At 54.8% G+C, this 25,673-nt stretch overlaps 1 protein-coding gene across 1 annotated transcript; it reads left to right on the top strand.

The window, feature by feature from the left end:
- Positions 1-10,482: 10,482 nt before the first annotated feature.
- On the top strand, positions 10,483-24,255 carry RTN4RL2 (reticulon 4 receptor like 2). The gene is given in 4 exon segments (XM_032414863.1): positions 10,483-10,888; positions 16,310-16,791; positions 23,464-23,820; positions 23,822-24,255. Coding segments are annotated over 4 exon segments (1,263 nt in total). The 5' UTR covers positions 10,483-10,857; the 3' UTR covers positions 24,215-24,255.
- Positions 24,256-25,673: the final 1,418 nt, after the last annotated feature.

Genomic DNA, 25,673 nt, shown 5'->3' on the forward strand with positions numbered 1-25,673 from the left:
TCTTAAAAAAAATGTAAATTTTGGGGTCTACAAGCATATTCATTTTCAATTTTTTTTTAAAGATTTTATTTATTTATTTGACAGAGAGAGACACAGCGAGAGAGGGAACACAAGCAGGGGGAGCGGGAGAGGGAGAAGCAGGCTTCCCGCTGAGCAGGGAGCCCCATGTGGGACTCGATCCCAGGACACTGGGATCATGACCTGAGCCGAAGGCAGACACTTAATGACTGAGCCACCCAGGCGCCCCTCATTTTCAATTTAATAGCTGCTGTCAAATTGTCTTCCAAAGTGGTCAGACCAATCAACACTCCCTCCCTTAGTGGATGAATGCCTCTTGTTCCCATCCTGGAGAGGCAAGAAATTCATAGGCCCACTTTGGAGGGCGTGGAGGAGGGAGTACTGGCCTGTCATACACCCTCATCATTAATAAGATTGAGAACCAGAGTGGTAAGAGGAAGGACTTTGGGGTCAAACAGTACAAGACTTGAGTCTAGGCTCTATTACTTACCTGCTCTGTGCTTCAGGTAAATGCCTTAACCCATGGACCACAGTTTGTCAACAAATAAAGTAGAAATTAAAAATAAGGGGCACCTGGGTGGCTCCGTTGGTTAAGTGTCCAACTCTTGATTCCAGCTCAGGTCATGATCTCAGGGTCGTGAGGTTGGGCCCCACATCAGGCTCTGTGCCGGGCGTGGAGCCTGCTTAAGATTCTCTCTCCCTCTCCCTCTGCCCTGCCCCCTGCTTGCGTGCTGTCTCTCTCTTAAAAAAAATTAAAATAAAATAAAGAAATTAAAAATCATATGCATTTCACATGGTCATTATAGAGTCAATAATAGGGGCACCTGGGTGGCTCAGTCGGTTGGGCATCTGCCTTGAGCTCAGGTCATGATCAGGGTCCTGGGATTGAGTCCTGCTTTGGGCTCCGTGCTTGGTGGGGAGCCTGCTTCTCCCTCTCCCTCTCCTTGTGCTCTCTCTCTCTCTCAAATAAATAAATAAAATCTTTTTAAAAAAGAGTGAGTCACTCATCTCCACAGAAGATGCTTGTGGATGTGAAGCCACGCTGCCATTCCAGGATAGGGTCAACTCATATCTGCAGAGACTGAATGTCAAACTTGATGACATTTTGGGGAAGTTACAAGCAGATGCATATGGACAAATACATCATTGAATTACTCAGATTTTTCACCTGGAAATACGGAGGGCTTGGTGTATTTAATATTTTTGCATACTTCAATGTTCCCGCTAATAATTTGCCATTGCAAATGCTTGAATACTACTGGATAAGTAGTATGAGGATCTTCTGGAGAATCAGTATTGTTTTTTTAAGGAAATAATTACGTTCACATCTTTAAGAGCAAACTTTAGTGTCTCTAAGCTATGACTGTGAAATGATTCATAGGAAATAGAATGAAAAGTTTAGTATTTCTTTACCAGTTGAACTATTTAATTTTTAAATGTTTATATTAGTAAGATAACCATTCTTACAATGGGAACTTTTGATCTATTTTCTGTTGATAGTATTTATAGTATAAACCAGTCTTATTGAGAGTGTAAATTATACAAAGTATTTACACATAAAAAAGTTCATATAATTAAATTGAGGTGAATATAATTTATACTGTTTTGATTTATACTGTTTCTTTAATGCTGCTTTTTGCTCACTTTTTGCTGGAGTTTTACTGAAGCTGTGATCAGGCAAGTGTAACACGCATATCTAGATCAAGTGAACACTACATGAAATATTATAAGAAACCCATAACTTGGGGCACCTGGGTGGCTCAGTTGGTTAAGCAACTGCCTTCGGCTCAGGTCATGATCCTGGAGTCCAGGGATCGAGTCCCGCATCGGGCTCCCTGCTGAGCAGGGAGTCTGCTTCTCCCTCTGACCCTCCCCCCTCTCATGTGCTCTCTCTCATTCTCTCTCTCAAATAAATAAATAAAATCTTCAAAAAAAAAGAAAAGAAACCCATAACTAAAGACTTTAGTCTTGAATTAAGAGTGTTATAACTTTTTACCAAGGATAAAAAAAATCCTACATTATCTTTGTTTCACTTTAGGGTCCAATTAATAAAATTATATATTTATAAATAATGCTCTAACAACTAACAAACCTAATGTTGTCTTTTTAAAGTTTTAAACTTTAAGCCTAACTTTTCTTCACTTACATATTTGGTATATGTATTTTTTTTCAGCTTGAAAGCTTATAGTTTTTAGAAGAAAACAGTCTTTTAAATTGTGACTACTCTTTTTTTTTGTTAGTTTGTATTGTCTTTAGTATAATAAAAAGTTACTATCTTTAAAAAAAAAAAAGAGTGAGTCAATAATAAAGTGTCAGGTACGCAAGGTAAATCAGTTCTGGAGATCTGCTGCTCAACACAGTGCCTATAGGTAATAACACTGCGCTACACCCTTAAAATCTAAGAAGGTAAGTCTCATGTTAAATGCCCTTACCTCAATAGAATGAAAGACCCCAAGATGAAAAAAAAAAGAAAAGAGCCAATAGAGGTCCCGTATACATAAAGCTTCTTGTATAGTGCCCAGCACACAGAGGGAGCTAATAAATGAGAATTAATTTTTATGGTAGGCAGCTTTCTGAATCTGAGTGTCCTCTTTGTCCGTTAAGGGCTTTGATCTGGATTGGGCTCCGGCAAGCCCTGGAGAAACACTGAACACAGGAGCAGAGAGGGGACACAGGGCTGGTCTCAAGGCACCAGGCTGGAAGGGGCCAGGGCAATCCCGAGACGCCATCTGGCTGGGACTGGTTCAGGCCTCAGGAATGGTGGTAGCTGATAGGGCAGGTGGTGTGGAGGAAGGAAAACGGACTGGGAGGTCGAGTGAGACTGTGGCATGAGATAATTCAGTTTCTCCTAAAGGGGGGAGAAGTGTACAAGATGATCCTCAGGGACTTTTTATACTACTAATTCTTTTTTATTTGATTGTACATTGAAAAATATAACCAACACATTTAACAGATGATTCCAAGGGGACTCTTACTTAGGATAATGCTAGAGTAGGCGTTCGAATGTTTAAAAAATGAGTTGATTTAAATTTAAAGATTAAGTAAATCACAGTACATGATTTGTGAGCCACCGTTAGCCCCCAGATCATCATAGTGATACATTAATGACTGAAGTTCTTGAAACACTGACACACAAAGCCAGTTATGGGATCAGCACACGTTCTGGAAGCAGACAGCCAGCAGCTCAAGCCCCGCTCTGCTATTTACCCCGTAAGCACATGGGCTAACACCCCTGGATGTCGGATTCCTAATCTGTAAAATGGGAATATGTTAGTTTTTACCCAGGGGGTCATCATGAAGATTCAGTGAAATTGCATGCGTGACTCACATCGAGGCCTGGAATGTAGTAAACACCTAACAAATGGGATCACTGTAATTATTAAACACCTAATAAAAGTGATCATTCTAATTATTATAGTGAATATAGGCTAAAGAGTTTTGACTTTATTTTATAAGCAATAATAGAGGTTTTGTTTTTATAGAATTCATCCTGTTGTGAAAATAATATTTCAACAACATTAACAAAGAAGATGCTTAAACAAAAAGGAAAACCACTCATCCTCCCAACCTTAAATAATTTTCATTTTTGCGTATTCTCTTCCAGACTTTGTCAACATGAATACTTACTGTTCATGGTTGCAATCACAGTGTTAATGCAAATTTCGTATCCTGTTTTTCCTCAACAAACATGATGTTATAAACATTTTCCATGCTTCTGCATATTCTCTATAATTATCATTTTTGTGGGTGCATAATATTGCATTGACTGGATGAGCCATGGTTTTCTTAACCATCTCACTGCCTGGAAAAATGTGGGAGGATAAAGCCAGTGGTATGCCAGGAGCTTTCTTCATCTATTGAATTATTCTCTTAAAATAAATTCCCAGAAGTGAGATTAATGGGTCAAAAGGTAATAATATTTTTGAGGCTCTTGTTACATTTTATGAGATTGTTTTTGCAGAGTTTTGCATACTGCTTCCAGAGATGTAGGAACACAGACTTCATCCAACCTTGCCAGCACTGGGTGATGGTGTTTATGAATTCTGCTAATTGAATAAGTATGAAACGCTATCCTGAGACTGCCTTCATTTCCATCTCTTTGATCACGAACAGGTTGAATTATTTTTCTGAGTATTTGTTTACTCTGCTTATCCTCTTGGGTGAAGTAGTTGTCCACATCCTTCACCTGTTTATCTGTTGAAGTTTTAAGGCTTTTCTTATTGATTTGAGTGCTTCAGGGTTCAGAGACATGAATCATTTGCTGGCCAGATTTGGCCATGGGAGGCTTCTGAGCAGCAGGTCATAGGATCAAAACTACACTTTGGGGGATTAACATTGAGATTAACTGAGGTCAGTGGGCTGAGAGACAGAGAAATCTGTCAGGCTACTGTGCTCGACCCCATAACAGGAGCCTGAACTGGGCCGTGGTGGTGGGAACAAGCAGGAGGGGTCCATGTCCCCTATACTAGAAATTGTGGCTGCCTTGCCTCCCACAATGCCCTTCACACACATGCACTCTCCTTTGCAAATTCAGTGGTTTCAGTCTACAGAATTTAAGGGGAAGGGAATTGTCCTGTCCTGTCCATTCACGATATAAATGAGAAAAGTGCTGCCCACAGAGAATCACACAGGGAAGCCATACCATAAGCACCCTTTCTCTTCTCGTGTCTCCTGGAAGTAGGGGAGGGGTTGGAGAATTGGTGCAACAGGGAAGGGGGCATCACTGGAGTTTTTCAACCCGAAATATGGATTCCCAGACTCATAGAGTCTAAGGCAACTCATCTAATAGCAGGTGGGGCTTCCCAATACTTCCCAAAGCCCACTTTCCATCCCAGACTTGCCCCCTCTGCTGGACATCCACCGGACCAGCAGCACCTTGCACCATGATTATTTGTAAGACCACAGGTCTGGGAGGTCAGCACTATTTGCCAAGCCAAGGCTGTGCCAGGTGCATGAAATAAAGTCAAAGAAAATGTGGACCCTGCACTCGGCAAGTCACAGTCTAGTGAGGAAGGGAGGCTCTCGACACCAGGAAGGGAACTCCAGCAGACACAATGGGACCCAATTTTCTAACCAACAGGCCTTCAGGGAGCCAAAATTCGGACTGTTGGTCAAGACTGGCATGGAGCTTCATGAAACAAGGAAAGAGTCACACAGACCTGGATTCAGAGCTCGGTTCCACAACTTCCTAGTCATGTCAGCTTTGATTAAGTCACATGAGCTCTCAACATGGCTGCCCCTGACATCTGCAAGGTTAGATGGAAGCACCGGTACTATCCTCACCCCACCGGTCCATGCCAGGCAACCCCCGCCCACAAGGTACCCCTAGCCTCTTACCACACCAGCATTGTTCCTCTGCATTCTCCAAAGGAGCCTGACATTGGAAAAACTAGGTTCAAATTTAGAATGATCTAACTCCATGGAGTTCTATACAGAAAGAGCCACCTCCTCTTGTCTTCCCAAACATAGCTCCATCCCAAACAAGGGGCCTCATGTATATCCTACGTGGGAATATCCTACCCACATGTACAAGCTCCAACCACCACCCCCAAACAGCTGCCCCTCAGCCACCCTTTGGTTAGGGGTGCCCACATTGGAAAAAAGGTAGATGGGAGAAGGCACCCCCAGAGGTCCTGGCAGTGGACTTGGGCCATTTGAGAAAAGAGTCCAGAACTCTGGATACCCACAGTGTGGTCTAGAAGGGGAATGCAGGCTCCCAGAGGGCACATCCCCTTGGTTGCAGGGACTTCATGCCCCATGGAGGGATGCTGCTTGGAGGAGGACCTGAACAAAAAACACTATATTTTTTCCCCCAAAACCCTCTAAAGCATGGGACCCAGGGCAAGAAGGATCTAAGAGTAATATTACCTCTCGGAGTAATCTCCATCTGTAAAAAGGGGATATTAATAGGCCCTCCCCCATAGAGCTGCTCGGAATGTTAAATGAGCCAATACACATAAGTTCATGACATGAAGTAGTTCACAAATGCCAGTAACTGTTATAAATAATATAAATGGACAGAGACCCTAGAAACCAAGCAGGGAAGCAGAAAACAAGTTCTAACACCTTGCCCTTTAATCTACTTTGGTTTCTGTTTTCTTCCCTATTTTGAAAAGCAGCCCTGTCCCCTGTCCCCATTAGGAGGGCAGAGTTGGACTTGGAATTCAGTGTGGGAGGGTTCTGCATGAAAAGTGCAGCCTCCGCTCCAAGCCACCAACCCCCCCCACCACCACCCACTGCCAGCATGGACTGAAAGGCTCAGGGGGCTCGGGAAGTCCCTAGAAGTTCTGATCTGCCCCTGGGGCCCTCATCACACCCCCAGAGCTGGGAAGGGGGGCGGGCAGCATGGAAAGGAATCTGGTTGAGGGCTGTATTTCAGTAGCTTCTGACTCCAGAGCCACCCCAGAGAAACAAGGATGTCACAAAAGCAGGCTCTGCGGGACCTTCAAGAAAGAGCACCGAGTCCCAGCTGCTCTTTTCCGTGATGGGGAGCCTGACACCCAGAGGGGAGAGAGGTCTGTCCCAGGTTACACAGCAGCCACTTGGAGGCAGGCTCAGGGTAGAACTGGACTTCCAGTTCAGGCCTGGACTGCGTTCAGCGCACCGGGCAGCCCTGGTCTGTGCCAGGGGAAGGTAGAGCCGTGGAGACCAGAGACACACACACGGGATAGGAGGTTACAACTAAAAACTGACTCCCAGACCCAGCTGTGCTTCTCAGTACATATGAGACCTCAGGTCCTCACTTTGCTCTCTCTGCTAGACATTTGTCTCTGCAATCCGCCGTCAGGCTGAAAGAGAAAATTAATAGTAATATTATTAGGGTTTGTTGAGCACAGGGTCAGGTACTCTGTTAGGTTCTTTCTCCTTTTATCTCATTTAATCCTCAGACACCCCTGTGAGTTGGGAACTAGTATTGCCCTCCTCGCATTTTCTGGATGAGGAACCTGGGGCTTAGAACAGCTAAACACCTCTCCCAAGGTCACGGAGCGAGCTAAGTGTGCGGCAGAGCCAGGGCAGGAACCTGCGGAAGCCTGCGCTCTTGACCACTAAGCCACCCCCACCTCATCTGCTGCCAAGTGTCCTACACAATGACGTTGTCAAATAGGTGTCAAAAAGAGTCAGGGAAACTCCGTGGACTCACTGGATGGGGTCTCCCAGAGGAAAGAGGAGCCCTGGGCGTCACAGTGAGAGTAAGAGTGCTGTTAATAAGTGGGAACTCATAGAGGAAGTCAGACCTCGCCTAATTTGTGCCAATATCCTGTTTCTTCTACATGACCTCCTTTCCAAAGCCCACCGTTTTCCACACGACGGATCCTCCCCCTTCTCAGGGAAAATCCATCCATCCCATCAGCCCAATTCCGAAGAGCCTTGGCTTCCCTTGGGGCTGCAGATCCGCCTACCGCCACCAGAGGGCAGGCCAGCTCTGTGGCAAGTCCTGAGGACCCAGCAGCCACAGAGACTGCCCAAGTGTCCAGCCAGGCAGGGATGGACCCAGATGCCCTATGACACAGCCATCCGCTACATCTTGCTATCAGCTTACTCCCTCCGATGTCAAAACATCTAACTGCAGAAGCAAAACTCATGTTCACACATGGTGTCTGATTCTCGTGGGGTAAAGATCTTAAGAACTACCACCAAAAACAGTAAGGACAATTGTTACCACCACACACTCGGGTCAGAACTTCATTTCACTAAGCATTTCCTCATATGGGGAGGGGCTGGAGATTTACTGAAGCCGTATGAGTATGTTCCCACTGTACAGATGAAGAGACGGAAGCGCCAGAACAGGGAATAACTTACTTAGGGTCAGCTAGAGAAAGCTGGTCTTCAGACCGGAGGGAGAACTGCTTCCAATGCCCTGCCCCTCTGGAGGTGCGATGGGAGGGGGGGTGGGGGATGGGGGGTGGGGGGGGCAGAATGCAGGTGTGGATAGGGAGGGGAGCAAGGGGTCAGAATGCTCTACCAGGAAGACCAAATGCATTGCGGTATTTCCTGTAAAGCAACCATCCACCCCAACCCCCCATCCATCCATCTACCCAAAAGGGTTCATTGAGCATTTGCTGGGGACACAAAGATGGATGAGAGGAGTTTCCTGCCCTCAAAAAGCTGGCAGTCTAGTAGGGGAAAGTGGTGAGTCAGCAGATAATTATAGGAAACTGCATGTACGCCCCTACGATGGGATAGGAGCAGAGGGGTCTGTGACCCCCTCTGGGGTACACTCAATTTGGAGGTGTCCCCGGGGCTCCCAAGGCCAAGGATTATTGGCAGGGCCATCCCTTCCCTGCATCTCACCCCCGGAAGGGGGATCCCGTCCCAGCTTCGGGAGCTGGCCTGTGTTGGGGAGCCGGGGTCCCCCTCCCACCCCTCTCAGAAGATCGCGGGCCCAGGGAGCCGATGACAGCACACCTGAGTCAGCCCGCCGCCCACCCGCCCCTCAGCGTCTGTCTCCGCATCTTGTGATATTTCGCTCCCCGGGAGCCAGCCCCACTGCGCTCCGGAGGCAGCTCGGCAAACAAACCCAGCGACAGATTGTGCCGCGGCTCATTCCGGGGAAGGACGCCAAATCCCACCCTGCTACCCCCAACACTCCCTCCCCGCCGCCCCCTCCAGGCCCTCCTCCCAGGCGCGGGGCCTCGGCAGGGTGGGTCCCAGGAAACGCTGGGGCCTATTCCTGCCTTCTAGAGATGGGAGGGGGACTGGAGCCCCAGAGACGCGCTTTCCGCTCCTTCCTCTCCCGAACAGGAGAGGCGCGGGAGAGGACATTAGGTGCGGACGGAGCCCAGGAAGGGCGGACGATAAACCAGCAGGGGGCGCCCGAGCGTCCAGGTGCAGGAAGGCCGGGAGCCTGCCAATGAAATGGGGGCGGGGGGTGGGGGAAATAGACACTGGGAAAGAGACAAGAGACACAGAGACGTAGAGTCTGAGAGGCAGGGAGCCACAGGACGGAAGGGAGGCGACAGGGACAAGGAGAGACAGTGAGAGAGAGAGAGAGGGATAGAGACAGATGCATCAAGATTGGAAATGACAGGGAGAGGAGAGAGGAAGGAGGGGAGAGAGGGGGGAAAGAATGGGGCGGGGGGGGGGTGGAACAGAGAGACAGAGACTACAAAATATGAATAAGGGTGGGGGAAGAAAGTGAGAGAAATCGAAGGAGAGCCAGGGAAGAATGAGAGACTACGCGTAGAGCAGAGAAGGAATGGGAAAAATAAACCGGCATTTATAAAGCGCCGACTGTATGCCCGGTGCTGTGTTGGACTCCGGCACCGACTGGGGAGGAGGAGCCAGAGAGCGAGGCAGCGGGGCGAGGGGTTCCTTTTCTGTGCTCCCGGGAGCGGCCGCCCGGGGCTCTCGCGCTTCCTCGGGTGAGGCTGCGTGCAGATGGCCCTGGCCTGGGCTGCACGCGCCTCTCCCGCAGCTCCAACCCCGCGGGTGCCGCAAGGCCACCGTCCCCGAAGCGCCTTCCCGCGGCGCCCCGCGCCTGTCCGGAGCCGCGGCGGCTCCAGAGGGCAGGATGCTCGGCGCCCTGGGCTGGGTCTCGGCCGGGGTCATCGTCACCGCCGCCTTTGTAAGGAGACGTTTAGGTCACGGATCGGATGGTACCGCCTCGCACGCGGCCGCGAGAGGCGGGAGGGACCCCGACAAGAGCAGAATGCACCCCTCTTTTAGAGGAAGAAGAAGCTCGAGTGAAATCAATGGTCTCCTCCCCACGCGGGAGATGAGATATTCCCTTTAGGACACATCACACATACACATAAAAATGCACACACGCGCGCGCACCCAAACTTGCACCCGCTCACCAATGCATTAAGGGGCACACACCCTTGCCACCCATCCCAAGCTCACTCGCGCCAAACTCTCGAACACCTCGCGGTTCCCACCAGTGCGGACGCGCACGCTGGTGGGCACTCAGCGGCTTACCCATTCGCACATTCACGTGCCCTCCCCCTTCCTCGGGCCCGTTTAAAAGGTCGCGCGCAAGCACTCTAGGGTCACACCTGCACAAGTGTCCTTGTGCGCGCGTGCACGTTCATAGGCACTCAATCTTGCACACGCAATCTCTTGCATATGCTATTCTTATAGTCGCGCACACTCCGGGCTTGGGGTCTGGGAACGGAGGGGAAGGTAGAATCTAGGCGAGAAAAACGGCGGAGGCCTGGACATTGGCGCCGGGGACGCCGCAGGAGGGGGAGGTGACCCAGGAGCCCGGGAAAGTTGGGAGGGGGAACTGGCCAAGTCCACGGGGATCCCTCACACTACTGCACCGCCCCGCCCCTCCCCCCCTGGAAAGGATTTCTCTCGAAACGTGGCTCCGCGAAGGCGATCGAACACCGTCCTCCGGGTTCCCCAAGGATGGGAGGGGGCCGGGATGGAGGGGGCTAGAGAGCCGCTCCCGCCTCCTAGTGGCCAGGAGAGGGTTAAGTCGGCTGGCTAGGAAGCGAGGGAGGAGCCAGCGAGTGCGGGAAGGAGTGGGGGTGGTTGGGAAGAGCATCCTCGCCGTCCCCACTCTCCCTCGGCGAGCAGCCGGGGCGCACGGACCGACGGACTGACGGACTCGCGCGCTGCCTGCGCTGCTGGGGGGCGCCGGCACCGGGCGTCGACGGCCAGCTCCAGCCTTCCCAGCCCCGTCGCGCCCCGCCCCGTCCCGTCGGGGCCGATGGCTCCTCCCGAGGCCCGCAGCCCGGGGGGCGCAGGGTAGAGCGCCGCGGCCGGGCCACACAGCCCGGGGACTCCCGGGCCCTCCCGGAGCCCCGCGGAGTCCCCGCCGTCCGTCCGGCGGGCTCAGGGAGCTAGAGGGAGCGCCCTCCCCCCGCCGCCCCCTCCCCCGAGCGTCGAGACAAGATGCTGCCCGGGCTCGGGCGCCTGCTGCAAGGTAGGGACCCCAACCCGCCGGTGGGCGGAGGGCAACCAGGGGAGGGGAGCCGGGGTGCCCCCTCCCCCCAGGGCGTGAGGGTGGGGCCGCTGTGGGGGTGGGGGTTTGCCTGGGGAGCGGGTAGAGCTTAGCCCGGAGCCCCGCCCCCGCGCCCAGGGCTGCCGGCTGGAGGAGCGCACCCGGCTCGGAGCCTGCTGGGAGGTGCGGGTAGCTCGTGACCGAGGGGGGACGCTGGGGCAGGCGGACCCGGCCCGGGCTCCACCTGCTCCGGGGGACGCTGAGGACTCTGGCCGGCTGGGGAAGCGCCGACTCAGCAACTCCTCGTGCCCCGTGCCTCAGCACTTTCCAGTCACCTGGGAAGACAGGGGGTGTGGGTAGGGGCTGTCTGGGTGGATAGGAGGCTCAGAGGGAAATCCAAACGGCCCTGCTTAGGAAGACAGATGGAGGGCGCTAGAAAGGGGGATAGTTCCACGGACTGAGTGACAGACTAGGGTGTGGACCAGATTGGGGGTGGGGTGGGGAAGGGGTCAGAGAGAGGGGGAGAGCGAGAAGCAGTCGCTGATGGAGAAAGTGGTTAGGGGAGGGAGAGAGAGGAGGAATAAAGGTTAGACGGGAAAAGCATGGAGGGAAATGGGACCCAGGTGAGGACGGAGGAAGAGAGAAGGAGAGAGGAGACCAGATTCACAGAGGGGTGGAGAGAAGGCGAGGGAGAGGAACCCAGAATCCGGAAGGCAGGGTGGGTAATGGGAAAGAGGAGGGCTGGGACCCTGGGGCCTGGGAAGGAAAGGGGAGTGGGAAGATCGGAAGCCTGACAACCAGAGGGACGCGGATGGCGGATAGAGATGGGGTGTCAGGAGCCGGGAAGAGGGTCAAGGATGAGCGCTCTGGTTGGGGACAGGGAACCACAGAGGGGAGAGAGGCTGGGGGCCGATGTGGGATGGGGATGTAGCTGGGAAGGAAGGAGGAGGAGGAAGAGGACAAGATGGGGGGGGGGCTGCCCAGGGATGAGACAAAGAGGCTTCTGGTAACCACTTCCACGTGGGAAGCCCTCCATTCCCAAAGCGCCTGCCTGTCACATCCCTTCTCTCAGGGAGTGGTTGCTGGGCCAGCCCCGGGTGGGGGGCTCTGAGCTCTGGGCCTTGGGGGCGGCTGTGAGGGGGAAAGGGTGAGGACATTCGAGTGGGGCGGCCGCCTCCAAGGGTGGGTACCCTGGTTGGCTGCATGCTGCCATTTATATCTCTGGGCCCTGTCGTCGTCGCCGTCGTCGGATCCAGCCACCGCCAGCACAGTGGCTGCTTAATTTGGGGTGTTACATTCTGGCAGAGTGAGAAGCTGTTTGCAGCAGCTCTGAACCTCCGTCACCCGCATCAGTGCTCCCCCAGGCCCCTGCGTCACTGGTATCGCCACCACCTCCATTCTGCTCCGCGCTCCCACCTCCTCAGCCCCTGCCCCCTCAGCATCTGCCTGCCAGGTCCCAGCCCTTCCCAGCCTCTTGGGTGTGGAGCTGTGGCTGCTCAGCTGGGACTCTGGGTCCTTCCTTCAGAGCCAGAGCCCTCGATTCCCCTTTCAGGGAGCGCCTTTTCCAGGGCTCCCCTCTGCCCGGTTGGGTTAGCACCCTGGCACCTGCCCTCCACCCAGAGTGCATCTGCCTCCTCCCCAAGCTCCTTCTTTCACCAGAGCCTCGGGACTAAAAGGTGGTTCCTGGGGTGAGAACCTTGCTTCTGAGCCTTGGGACTCCGGGGTGTTGGTCCAGAGTCCTTGACGATGGTCCCTTGGTGAATGGATACTTTTTGGCTCTGGGCACCTCAGCCTTCCGGGATCGATACCATATTCTGGCCTCTCTCCGCTCCCTCCATAGGTCAATCCTAGCCACATCTCCTGGACACTGGTCATTCCTTTTTGACTCCCAAACGGGCCGTCCCTTAGAGCAGCCACAAGCTGGAGCCCAGAAGAGGAAAGTTGCAGAGAGCCTGGGTCCCTTCTTTGCTCTCACCCCTTCCAGCATCATGGCTGGCCCAGCCCCGTGCACCTGGGTGCACTTTCTGTCTCCCTTGACCTCAAGGGCAGTGACTGTCACACTCAGGTGTGGTTTCTGTGGATGATGTGAGGTCTCCCAAAGAAAGGTCAGAGAGTCTCTTCTGACATGGACTCATCCGGTCTATACTAACTCCATGACCTGAGGCAACTCTGTGCCTGAGTCTCCCTCCGCTCAGCTGCAGGTTGGGGGCAATAATATTAATCCACAGGGTTATACTATGTTATACTCTATGCACAAATACAGTGTCTGGTACACAGTAGGTGCTTAATAACAGAGGGCTTCTGCCCATCCCTGCTCTGCGCTCCCCTGCGGCTCTAGCCATCACCTGCTGACTTTAGAAAAAAGGAAGAGGAGGAAAGAGAGAGGATGGGGTGAGCCAAGAGGGTGCGGGAGGCTGTCACCAGGGGCTCTCCTTAGCCTGTATAAGGAGTGAGCGGCGAAATGAAGGCTTCAAGAAAGATACTGAAGGCAGACTGTCAGAGATCCGGGTCAGGAGGCCTGAGCTACTCCCTCCGAAACTGGTCCTTTCCTCCCCAGCCCTCAGGGGCTCTGCCTGTGAAATAAGGGGGCTTTGCTCTTGATGGCCACTGAGGTACCCCCCCTTCCAGCTCCAACACTTTGCATCTTGCCCTAGTCTTTGCCAGGGAGTCACAAGATGGGGGCTGGGAGTGGACGTATGGTCCTCAGGGAGGGAGAAAAGACAAGGCCTGGAGGGAAGGAGCAATGGTGAGGAGCTGTGGGAAGCAGGGGGTGGGGAAGGAAAAGGGCACGCGCACACCGGGCAGGGACTGAGCGCGGAGGAGGGAGAGAGCGGCATGGCTCGCCAGCCCCCACTGCCTCTGCCCAGCAGCGCTCCAGCCAGGCCTGGGGGCCGAGAAGCCCAGAGCCCCCCACCTTCCCCTCCTCCTCGCCTCCAGTGACAGCCGCAGCCTGAATTATGGATGAGGCTCCTTGGGTTACAGCTGCTTTGCCCGGCGGAGAGGGCAAGGAATGGCAACAGAGTCACGGTTACGCTGCGGCTGTCACTGAGGGGGCCCCTGCTCAGGGCCCCTCCTCAGAGAGCCTGCAGGGAACACCATCTCCGACTTGGGGTGGTGGGCCATGATGGGGGTAGGTGTGGGGACTGGCCAGAGGGGGCGTGGGGAAAGACGAGAGGAGCCCCCTCATGTGGACAAGCAGGGAGCCAAGGAGTTGTAAATCAGCCCCTGCACGCTTGGCCCCCAGGCCAGAGGAGACCCTGGGGCCAGGGAGTGGCCCTGGGATTCTGGAGCGCTCTGGAATCACACATCCTTCCCTCTGTCTCTTTTGGGGTGCCAGTCAGCCCTAGAGGCTGGAGCGAAGAGCTCCATAATCCGCTGGAGGGGTGCTGGCCTTCAGAGCTCACACTCTCGTGAGCTTTGTGGCTCAGGGGTGGGATTAATGATCAGAAAAGGATTTGACTTCCTCTGGTGTCAAGTCCTTGGGAAAGCAAGCTCAGAGGGTGACTGCTGGAAACAGAAGTGTCGTGGCCAGGCATCAGGAGAATCCTTTCTGGTTCTTGCCCAATCACTTTGCTGTGTGACCTTGGGCAAGTTCCTTGCCCTCTCTGAGCCCCCATGTCCCCTGCATAGCACAAGAACTTGAGTCCCATGAACCTGGAGGACCTTTCCAGCTCTGAAATCTCCTGTTCTAAGCCCCAAACCCCAGGCCTCACGAAACCCACCCAGGGTGCCCTGCTGCGCTCCCACTCTCCACCACGGCCTGGTTCGGATGAGGGGTGAGAGACAGGCCCCTCCACCCCACGTGGCTCTGAAAAACTCGGGAGGAGAAAGTAATCGTGAAACGCCGCACGGGGGAGGGGTGAGAAGGGCCGAGAAATGCGGAGGTGGTGTGAAGGAACGGAACAGCCGCCGCTGTGTCACCGAGCTATTACATCACACCCAGCCTACACACGCACGGGGCCGCACTCACACACACGCGGAGGACAGGCGGCACCAGGAGGGGCCTGAAGCCAAGGAGCGGGAACACCACACACACCCCGCAGGGCGTGTCCCCCCTGGACCCGGGCGGGAGGCACAGCAGAGCATCCGTGCCGTCCGTGCCACACTCGGACCTGCCGGGGCCGGGGGCACACACACCAGCCTCAGCAGCACTGTAAGCAGAGAGCACCCAGCTCACACCTGGACCTACGATCACACACACACACACAGTCACACACAGCAACCTCTGGAGCGCAAGGCACCACTTAAGAGCCACAGACTCTCCGTCCTCCCCCTGGAGTCTCTGAAAGCCACAGAGCCCCAGGATCTCAGGTCCTGGGTCCAAGGGCCTGTCTTCCTCCCCTCTGCCCACACTCCTTGAAGCAGAAGGTTCTCGGTCAATGTGTGCCCAGGAAGTCACTGCCTGGTTTGTGGGGTGTAGGCCTCCCTTTCTCCAAGCAAACTTGCCAGGAGAAAATCCCAGGACTCACCTGGAAGTCAGGAAAAAGGGCAGAGGTCAAGCTAGATCCAGCCCAGAAGCTTATCAGCTGCAGTGAGGGCAAGAAGGCCAGGGGACAGAGATGGATGAGTGGGTCCTGCACCTCCTACTATAGCACAGGGATACAGGGGGGCCTAGACACAACTCTTTAGCCCCAGGCCCTTGGGCCTCCCTGGGCCGGCTTCTCCATCCATATCATAAGAAGGCGGAACGATTTCCGCCATTCAGAAGTTACTTCGAAAAATATTTATATTATTTTTAAGTGACTTGGTCCAGCTTGGACAGGCCCCCGTTCTTCCAAGGTGAAAGCTGCTGGAAGGTGAGGGAGGGGGCTGCAGGCACCGGTGGGCTCAGCAAGGCCAGACCCCGGGGCAGCCCGAGGGCCGTTTTGCACGGACCTTAGATTCACGAAGGTTCTCAATTTAGTTCCAGCCATTCTCAAATGGGGGCGATTCGCCCCCCAGGGGACATCTGGCAATGTCTGGAGACATTTTGGTTATCATAACCAGGGGGCAGGTGTTGCTGGCACCTAGTGGGCAGAGGACAGGGATGCTGCTAAACATGCTAAATAAGACATCGTATAGGACTGCCCCGTACAACGGAGAACCATCAGGCCTAGCACCCGGAACTGGAGAAGCCCTGACAGTTACAAGGGCAAACCTACCACAGTGAAAACCAATGAAAAAAGGCCACCACTCATCCAACAGCTTTCAACCTTGCTTTCCACAGTGTCCTCTTGGCATTTCTTTATTTTTTAATACACCAGAAGCCTCAAAAAGCAGACATGGCCAGGGCTTCTTGCAACCTTGAGGTTGCACCCAGAACCCCTCCGCTGCCCTTAGGGGTGGGTGGGCAGGCCCCTGGCCAGCAGGCCCGGCCGCGGCCCCCCCCCGACCCCAGACCCGCCTGGCCTCCCTCTCCCACAGGTCCCAACTCGGCCTGCCTCCTGCTGATGCTCCTGGCCCTGCCCGCAGCGGCCCCCAGCTGCCCCATGCTCTGCACCTGCTACTCATCCCCGCCCACCGTGAGCTGCCAGGCCAACAACTTCTCCGCCGTGCCGCTGTCCCTGCCGCCCAGCACGCAGCGCCTCTTCCTGCAGAACAACCTCATCCGCACGCTGCGGCCCGGCACCTTCGGGCCCAACCTGCTCACCCTGTGGCTCTTCTCCAACAACCTCTCCGCCATCTACCCGGGCACCTTCCGCCACCTGCAGGCCCTGGAGGAGCTGGACCTCGGCGACAACCGGCACCTGCGCTCTCTGGAGCCCGACACCTTCCAGGGCCTGGAGCGGCTGCAGTCCCTGCATCTGTACCGCTGCCAGCTCAGCAGCCTGCCCGGCAACATCTTCCGCGGCCTGGTCAGCCTGCAGTACCTCTACCTCCAGGAGAACAGCCTGCTCCACCTCCAGGTGAGCCCGCCCCGCCCGGGACGCGCATGCGCACGCAGTCCCGGCCGCTCTCCGCTCTCCGCTCTCCCCGGGCCTGTCCGGCTCCTCTGGCCCGGGGGGGCCCCGGGGGACCCCCTTCCTGCCAAAGCTTCTCTAGTTCCCCGCCCCTTTCCTAAGTTTCTGTCCCCCTCACTCTCGCCAGGGGCTCTTCTTTATTTTCTCTCTTTATAGCTTCCTGTCAATGCCCGTTTGGGTCCCTCGCGGCCTCGCTCCCTAACCCTCCAACCCCCCCATCTGTCTCCCTCTGCCCGTCTGTCTGTCTGTCTGTCTGTCTATCCCTTTCTGTCCCTCTCTGCCTCTTTCACTAACTTGCCTCCCCCGTCTGTCTTCTTCTGCCTCTTCTGTCTGTCTCCCTTCACACGCCCACTCCACACACTCCCCCATGTCTGTCTGGGTGTATGTACGTTTCTCTTTCCGTGATCCCTCCTTTCCCCCTTGTTTGCCTTCGGGGGACTCTGCCTTTCCCCAGGCACCCAGCCGGAAGGCCTTAATGGCTGCTTTTCTCACTCACCCCTACACCCTCCCACCTCTCGGGGAGGAGGAACAAGAGGGCAGAGCCCCTGTAATTATGCCCCCATGGAAGGTTCCGCCTCTCTCCAGCTCACTGGGTATTGGGACAAGGGGGAGCCCTATCCTTTCCAGATTCCCCCCAAACCTGTCATCCCTGTGCAAGGGAAGAAGGAAAAGAAAAGGGTAAAGAGCGGTTAAGTAGCTGGAAAATGGATGCTCTGGAAACGGAAGGAATAACAGTAATTGCTATTTATTGTTATCATCATTGATCTAAATATTGTTTATTGTTGTTGTTATGCTGACTGTCTGACAGCCAGATCCTCCCATTCTGTTTCCCCAGGAAGCAATCACACACCCTCCAAACCACTCTGGAAGAAATTCCTCCCTGGGCTACACAGCCTCTGGTTGGAAGGGGGCAAAGAACTCCAAATTCTACCCCCACCCCCAGCCCCGCCCCCACATAAGCCTGGAAGGCACTTGCTCCTCCCCATCCTGGTCTCACCAATGTGCTGATTTGCACACCAGGTCTGTGCTGATATTGACAGTGATGATGATACAGGGGTAATAGCCTGACAGGTATACCGAGCACCCACCGTGTGCTATAGCTGCAGAGGAGACAGCCGTGAAGGAAACAGACAAAGCTCCCTACCTTCGGAGATAGTGTTCTAGTCGGGGAGAGAGGCAAGAAAAACGCATAGTCTGCTGGAAAATTCTGTCATGGCCATTATTACTGCCTAAAAAATGGTAACAGTAGCGCCCACTACGACTTAGGAGACACACTGTGTTTCTGGCACTGTGCTAAGGACTATACATCGACTTTGGTACCATTTACAGGCGTGTGACAAATTTTAACCTTCCTGAGCCACAGTGTTTCCATCTGTAAAACGGGGGCAGCAACAGCCCCCCATCTCCTAGGGATTTTATAAGCGTTCAGGGCATGAATAATTTGTAAAGCACTTAGAATAGTGCTTGGCATACGGTAAGCACTATATAAATGCTTGTTAAAATACTATTTTAAAAAGAGAAACAAGCCTCATTTAACATTGGCCTTGGTGAAATGACCCGTCTTGGACCTGATCCTGGAGATTTGGGTCATCTTCATGGATGATACTGAGGCCACAAGTGGGTCCCAGAATACTCCCTCCCTTTCCTTTGCTTCCTAAATTTGCCTAGCACCTCAGGGTTTACAAAGTATATTCAGCCACCTCATCTCACACCTACCGCCCTTTCGGAGGTTGTCTCCTTACAGATGAGGAAGCGGAGGCCCGGGACCCCAAAGACTTTGCCGATAGAAGGCCTGTACACATCAACTCTCTTAAACCACTGTCCGTGTGATTGGGGGCTTGCGTGTCTCACCTTCCCAACAGCCTGGTAGTAGGGGACAGGTAGGGGCAGTAGGGACACGGAACAGAAGTTCCTGGGGCCACACAACCAGGAAGAGCATGGTACTGGAGCCTTCGGGGTCTGATGACATTTCAGGAATTTCTGTCCCTCAGACCTCTTCCCCAGGCTCCATCCGGGGACAGGGGTCAGGAAGGACAGCAGTGTGGGCTGGTCTTTGAAAGCACACTCTTTGGAGGCTGCCAGACCGAGGTTCAAATCCTGGCTACTGTATGGCTTCAGACAAATGACTCAACCTCTCCAACTTCATTTCTCCTCATCTATAAAATGGCAATCATGGTAGTACTTGACATTTATCCAAGAAGCTCTGTAAGGTTTAAAATTTAGCCCAGAGCCACCCTCCATACGGGCGCTATCATGATCGTATTACTCCTAGTAGTTGGACGACTCCTACTGACACCCTGACCTCCTTACCGATACAATTAGTTGTTCAGAATGACGAATCTGGGGCCAGGGAGCCTGAGTCTGAATCCCTGCTCTGCTGTTTTCCGACTTACTCGAGGCAAGTTGCCTCCCCATTCTGAACCCCAGTTTCCTTATCCATAAAATGGGAAAAATAAAAATAAGACCTTCCACAAAGAATGGCTATAAAAAGCCAATGAGTTTGTGAATATAAAGCACGTAGTTCAGTGCAGAATAAATCATGTCATGATGACCTGACCCTTTGTCTCTCAGGCCACGAATGGCAGCCAGCACCTGGGTTCAGGAAAGGTCTGGGCAAAGGGGGCCTTGAGTGGATGCAGGGGGTGGAGGTGGGGGGGTCCTTCTGAAACGGTGTGAATGGTGCGGGGTATCACGGGGAGGGAGCATCTCCGCACCTGGCCCCTTCGTAGAGAAGAAAGAGCGAGCCAGCCTCTGCCTGGGGCTGGCCTGGGAGAACCAGGCCAGGAGATGATACAGGCAGGTGAGGAAATGTGCGGCTGGGGCGAGATCCACAGGACGCAGGTGTGACCGAAGATGGAGCTCCCGAGACGGGAGCTTTGGAGGGGGCGAGGGGCCACAGCTTTTCAGGAAGAGGAAGGTGAAGGTGGAGGCGGGGTGGGGCGGAGTTTCTCAAGGACTGTCTGTTGTAGGCCAGGCACTGTACCAGGGGGCGTTCATTCATCAGTGGGTATTTATGGAGCACCTACTACATGTCAGGTGGTGTTCTGGGTGCCAGGGATTCAAGTGAGCAAAAACAGCGTCCCTGCTCTCCAGGAGCTTATTTCCTACTTAAGTAGAACCAGAGGATAGAAACACCAGCTCTCTCCTTCAATCACGACAGCCTGCATGGTACATAAGGGCAGTCTTCGTACTCAGGCAGACCTGGGTGTGAATCCCAGGCCCACCTCTGGCTTGCTGTGTGGCTCTGGGCAAGTTTCTTCACCACTCTGAGCCTCCATGGATCCATCTGTAAAGCGGAGGAAATGACCTGTGCCTCAGACGCTTGTTGTGAGGATTAAAGGAGATGCTACTTGCAAAGGGCTCAGCACAATGTGTCGTTCAGAGTAAGCATCATTTCCTCCACAGCTGGGGACACTGAGCCTCGGTGAAGTCCAGGCACCAGTCCGAGGTCACCCAACCATTTAGGAGCACAGCCTAGAAACGGGCCCCGCTCTGCCTGACTCCAGAGTTCACGCCCACGTTCCACCACATATAGCTGTTGGACCCTAGGCTAGTCACTTGCCTTCTGGGGGCCTCCCTCTCCTATTCTCCGGAAGGGACGTAATAATATTATCTGCCTCGTGGGGCTGTGATGATTCAGTTACTACATGGGATCTGGGTAGCAAAGAGCTTGGCACCCAGTGTGGGCTCTGACGCAGACAATGACGGTGACACCTGGCAGAGATTGGTGAGCACTGTGAGTGGGGGTGCCTGGCACAGAGCAGACATTCAATACAGCTTTGTTGAATGAGTGAGGTACACTCCAGGACTCACTTACTCATAAATATCAGATGAGGCTAGATCTTAATGATCAACTGTCTCACGTCCCTTGTTTCATAGATGAAGAAACCTGAGGCTCAGAGAGGTTTGTGGAGCTGCCCAAGGTCACACAGCCCAGCAGCTAAGTGCCAGAGACTGGAGTGGGGAAGGTGGAAGGAGGCAAGCTTAAGAGCAGGATGCTGGATGCTATGGGGGCCTGGGGTGGGGGGGGGTGGGGGCAGGGATGCTGCGCTGAGATTCCAAATGGATGCAGAGAGCTGTGAACTGACCTGCGGGGAGGTGAGGGAAATGTGGTTTTCGAAATGGAAGTGAATGACTTTAGCAGCCGCTCTCAGCCCAGAGGGAGGGGGCACGGGGTGGGGAGGGTGAGGGCTGTGAAAGTCAAGAGCTTATTAATGCACAGAGAACGTTTTAACGGGGAGAGAGGAAGGCCCAGATTTGAGAGCTGCAGCCCAGCAAGTGGCTGTGGGATCTGGCAACAGCTTGGATGAAGGGAGGGGTATGGACCCCCAGACAGAGGCTCAGCGAGGGGAGGGCCAGGACATTTGCAAGAGGGAAAAGGGGGAAGAAGAAGAGGTTGAGATCAAAGGATTCTGTAGCCCCCAAATTGGGGCTGTGGATCAAAGGTGCCTGAATTTCTGGGGCGTCTGAACCTTTGGTCTTCCCTTCCTGACCTCTGGAAGTCCCGAGTGCCGATGACCTTTGCTTCTACCCCCACCGCATACTGATTCTGACCAGGTATCTCCGGGTGTGTCCCCCCATGGCTGACATTCCATAAAAAGGGAAACCCTAACTAGATGTCTGGGTGGAAGGGTTTCAGAATGCACTCCCTGGGGGCCAGGAAGAGAAGGACAAGGGCACCAGGCCAAGCTGGGACAGGCTGAGGCCACAGGCGTGCAGAGAATCCACTGAGCTGGGCATGGGGTTGTGGCAGCAGGGGGCAGAGAACGCTGGTGTCAGAGACAGCCAAGAAGGTTGAGGGGACGGATCTCAATGTGGCCAAGAGGAAGGTTCTTGGCAGGCTCAGTTCCTGTAGCGGAGAGGGCGGAAGGCAGATGGGAGGGGGCGAGAAAACGCAGGAGCACAGGAAGGTGGAGGCTGTGGGTGTGGGCTGGGAGTCAACGCCCTCCCCCCACCTGAGAGCCTGAGACCTAGGCTCCTGGGTGGGAAGGGCGGGATCATCCCCCAGCCAGGAAAGGGTGGGAAACAGCCCGGAAACAGGACCCAGGGGTGAGCAGGCTTCAACACAGCAGATGCTCTCATCCCTGAGAACCAGACCTTCTGAGTCTGCTGACCACAGTGATGTCCTGCACAGAGGGGAGGACCTCGTACTGGGGCTCTGGGCCCCTCTCTGGCAAGCCCTTGGTCTCTCTGGGTCTCAGTGCTCTCCTCTATAAAAAGTGGGGCTGGGCCAGTGGGCCCGGAAGCACTAACTCCCAAGTCTGGCTAACCACCACCAAACTGGTGAGCTGGTTAAAAGGCAGAATCCAGCTCCCTGCCTGCTACCCCCCACCAAGAAGCAAACCTATACCTATTCCTGCACCCCCATTAATTCTGAATCACCATTCAAAATCCTTCCAGCACTAACAAGGCCTGATTCTGGGACTCCCCAGCCCCAGGCAGGCAGGTGGGACAGCCCTCTAAGGGGGCCAGTGATGCAGGGCATTAGCCAACAGCCTTCCTTCCCCTCTCTGCTGCCTCTGGGGGGTGGAGCTGACACCCGGCCCATCTAATATCCTATTGAAGTAGAATAGCAGACCTTTTGAGCCCCAGGCAGCTCCTCTGTTAGAGGAATAGGGATGGACCTAACTGTAACTGAGATCCTACTGTCGTAATAACCACTATTTATTGATGGTCGTCTATGTGCCCACCGGGTGCCGTATCCTTCCAGCATGATCTCACCTAACCCTCCCTCAGCCCGCTGAGTTATACATCCTAAAGAAACTGAGACTGGATGAGGCTGAATAACTTGCCCAAAATAACACAGCTGGGAAGAGGGCAAGCTGGATCTGAAGCCCTGGGCTCTCACTCCTGAGCCTGTGGGCTTCATTGGACTGAATCCCAATGTGCCAGGCACTGGGCCCAGCACTTCACCCATCTGCTCTTTGTGTGGCTTGTCTTCCTTAATCCTCAGCACCAACACAGGAGGATGTACACTCATCCCCATTTTATAGATGAGGAAACAGGCTTAGAGAGATTACTGGCTTGGCCAAGTTAACAACAGTGGCCAACCCACCGAATGCCTACCTCATGGAAATCTTGTTCTAAGTAACTTAATAGATGTTGCTTCATTTAATCTCCACATCTTACAGCTGAAGAAACGGAGTCAGAGATACTGAGCCTTGCCCAGAGTGGCAGTTAGTACTGATAGATCCAGGATTTGAAGTCAGGAAGTCTGGGCGCCCAGCCTGCATGCTTAAGCAAACCGGGGGTGCTCATTCTCCAGGTGTGGTCCTCTGACCAGCAGCATCAGCACCACCTGGGAACAGATCCTACAGCCGCACCCCAGACCTGCTGAATCAGAAACTCCGGGCGGGGGGGGGGGGGCACAGCACGCAGGGCTCTGCAGGGGATTCAAAGCACTAGCATTTAAGAACTACTGACCTCAACGATATTGTTTTCCCCACATTAACTTCTTAATGGGTTAGGGGAGGCGGGATTCGAACCCAGAACTCTCCAAATCAAACCGTCAAACCCTTTCCATTCTAGCACAATGCTCCCCCTCCTTCCCCTCCTCCCCACCTGCCTCTGAGGACCACTCTCTTCTTCTCCCCCCGCCCCCCACCGCCCCCACCCCAGGATGACCTGTTCGCGGACCTGGCCAACCTGAGCCACCTCTTCCTGCACGGGAACCGCCTGCGGCTGCTCACGGAACACGTGTTCCGCGGCCTGGGCAGCCTGGATCGGCTGCTGCTGCACGGGAACCGGCTGCAGGGCGTGCACCGCGCGGCCTTCCGCGGCCTCAGCCGCCTCACCATCCTCTACCTATTCAACAACAGCCTGGCTTCGCTGCCCGGCGAGGCGCTGGCCGACCTGCCCGCGCTCGAGTTCCTGCGGCTCAACGCCAACCCCTGGGCGTGCGACTGCCGCGCGCGGCCGCTCTGGGCCTGGTTCCAGCGCGCGCGCGTGTCCAGCTCCGACGTGACCTGCGCCACCCCCCCCGGAGCGCCAGGGCCGCGACCTGCGCGCCCTCCGCGAGGCCGACTTCCAGGCGTGCCCGCCCGCGGCGCCCACGCGGCCCGGCAGCCGCGCGCGCGGCAACAGCTCGTCCAACCACCTGTACGGCGTGGCCGAGGCCGGGGCGCCGCCCGCCGACCCCTCCACCCTCTACCGAGACCTGCCCGCCGAAGACCCGCGGGGGCGCCAGGGCGGGGACGCGCCCACGGAGGACGACTACTGGGGGGGCTACGGAGGCGAGGACCAGCGGGGGGAGCAGACGTGCCCGGGCGCCGCCTGCCAGGCGCCCCCGGACTCCCGCGGCCCGGCGCTCTCGGCCGGGCTGCCCACCCCTCTGCTTTGCCTCCTGCTCCTGGCGCCCCACCACCTCTGACTGCGGTGCTGAGACTGAAGAGGCCAGTGTGTCCCCCGCCCGCCCCCGCCCCCGCCCCCAGCTGCGGTTCGGGCCACCCGCCCCCTTACCCCGTCCCGCCCCGGCCTTCCTGTCCCCTCCCCAGGGACAGACCGGCCGCCTCTCCCTGCCTTCTGGGCTGCTGGCTGAGGACGGGGTCGCGTCGGGTGGCTCAGCCCTGTTCTCCCCAAGTCCGGCCATTAACTCTTTCCCTCCCCAAGCCTGGGGTGGGGCACCCCAGGCAGCCGCTGACCCCTTCTCCCAGTGCCCACCGTGGACTCGAGAGGGGGCTTTTGTCTGCAGAGCATCTTCCACCAGCAGAGCCTTTGGAAGCTCCCGGGAAGGGAGCCCCACCCAGGAGCCCTTTGGAGGGATGCCTCAGTTGGGGCCAGGCTAACCCTAGGCCCCTGCTTATCCTAGCCCCCCTCAGCCTCCCGACACTGGAGGAATACTTTTCTCCTAAGTCTACCCGGGACACTTTTTAGGGTGCCTGGAGAGAACTTTCCTCTCCACCGTGGCCCCTGTGTGGTGAAGATCAACAGAAGTTGTTTGGGAAAAAAAAAAAATTTATTAAAAAATTCTATTATTTTATCTTCTTCTGTAAGATTTGTTGGCTCAGGACCTCAAAAGTCGGAGGAGGGCTTAGAACAATCAGGATTCCAGGGCCAGGAGGGTTAGAGAAAGGGGATCCTTCCCAGGCCACCAAAGTGCTTCTTGCTGGCTGGAGAGCTGCTCCCCCATGATGAGAAGCTGAAGACTGAGAAAGAGGGGTGACCCTGGAGTCCCAAGCAGGCCATTGAAATCTGGTGAAATCTGACAGCCAAGAGTGGGTGCTGACATTACCTCACCTCCCATTGGTCCGGGGAAGCAGCTGCAGACGACCCTGAGTTGTCTGGCGCCAGAGGAGCTGAGGCTGGGGAAGGCCTCCAGCCTGGTTAACGGCTCCCTCCCAGGCCAGTTCCTTCAGGAAGGAAGAGCATTTCCCATCTTACCCTGCAAGGAGAAATAACAGACATCCAGGGTCACAGCCAGCCCAAACATGGCTTTAGGCAAATCTGAAAAAGGCACCTCATCCTCAGGGGAACCCAGCCCCACACCACAAGAAACACCTCAGCAAGCAGAGCCTAAGGCTGAATTTCAGCTCGTACTTGCCCCGGTGGCTGAGTGTCTTTGTGCAGTGTACAGCCTGCACAGCTGTACGCAACAACCCTAGAGATCAATGGTCTCTTTCCCTTGGCTCCTGTGAGGTGGGACAGACGGGTCAAGAAGCAGTTCTGCAAGCAGATTAGAGGAGAAACCAAGGCCCTAGGGTGACCAGAGGGACATGAATCCCAAGTTGGGGTACTCTGCTGGCTTGAGGTATGATCTGAAGCCTCATCTTTCCAGTGTGTGCAAGGGAGTGTTAGGGTTAGGGCTAGGGAGGCCTGGGGAAGGAAAAAGC

Source organism: Phoca vitulina, unplaced genomic scaffold, assembly GCF_004348235.1.
Source record: "Phoca vitulina isolate PV1807 unplaced genomic scaffold, GSC_HSeal_1.0 scaffold16, whole genome shotgun sequence".
In the NCBI taxonomy this organism is placed as follows: Eukaryota; Metazoa; Chordata; class Mammalia; order Carnivora; family Phocidae; genus Phoca; species Phoca vitulina.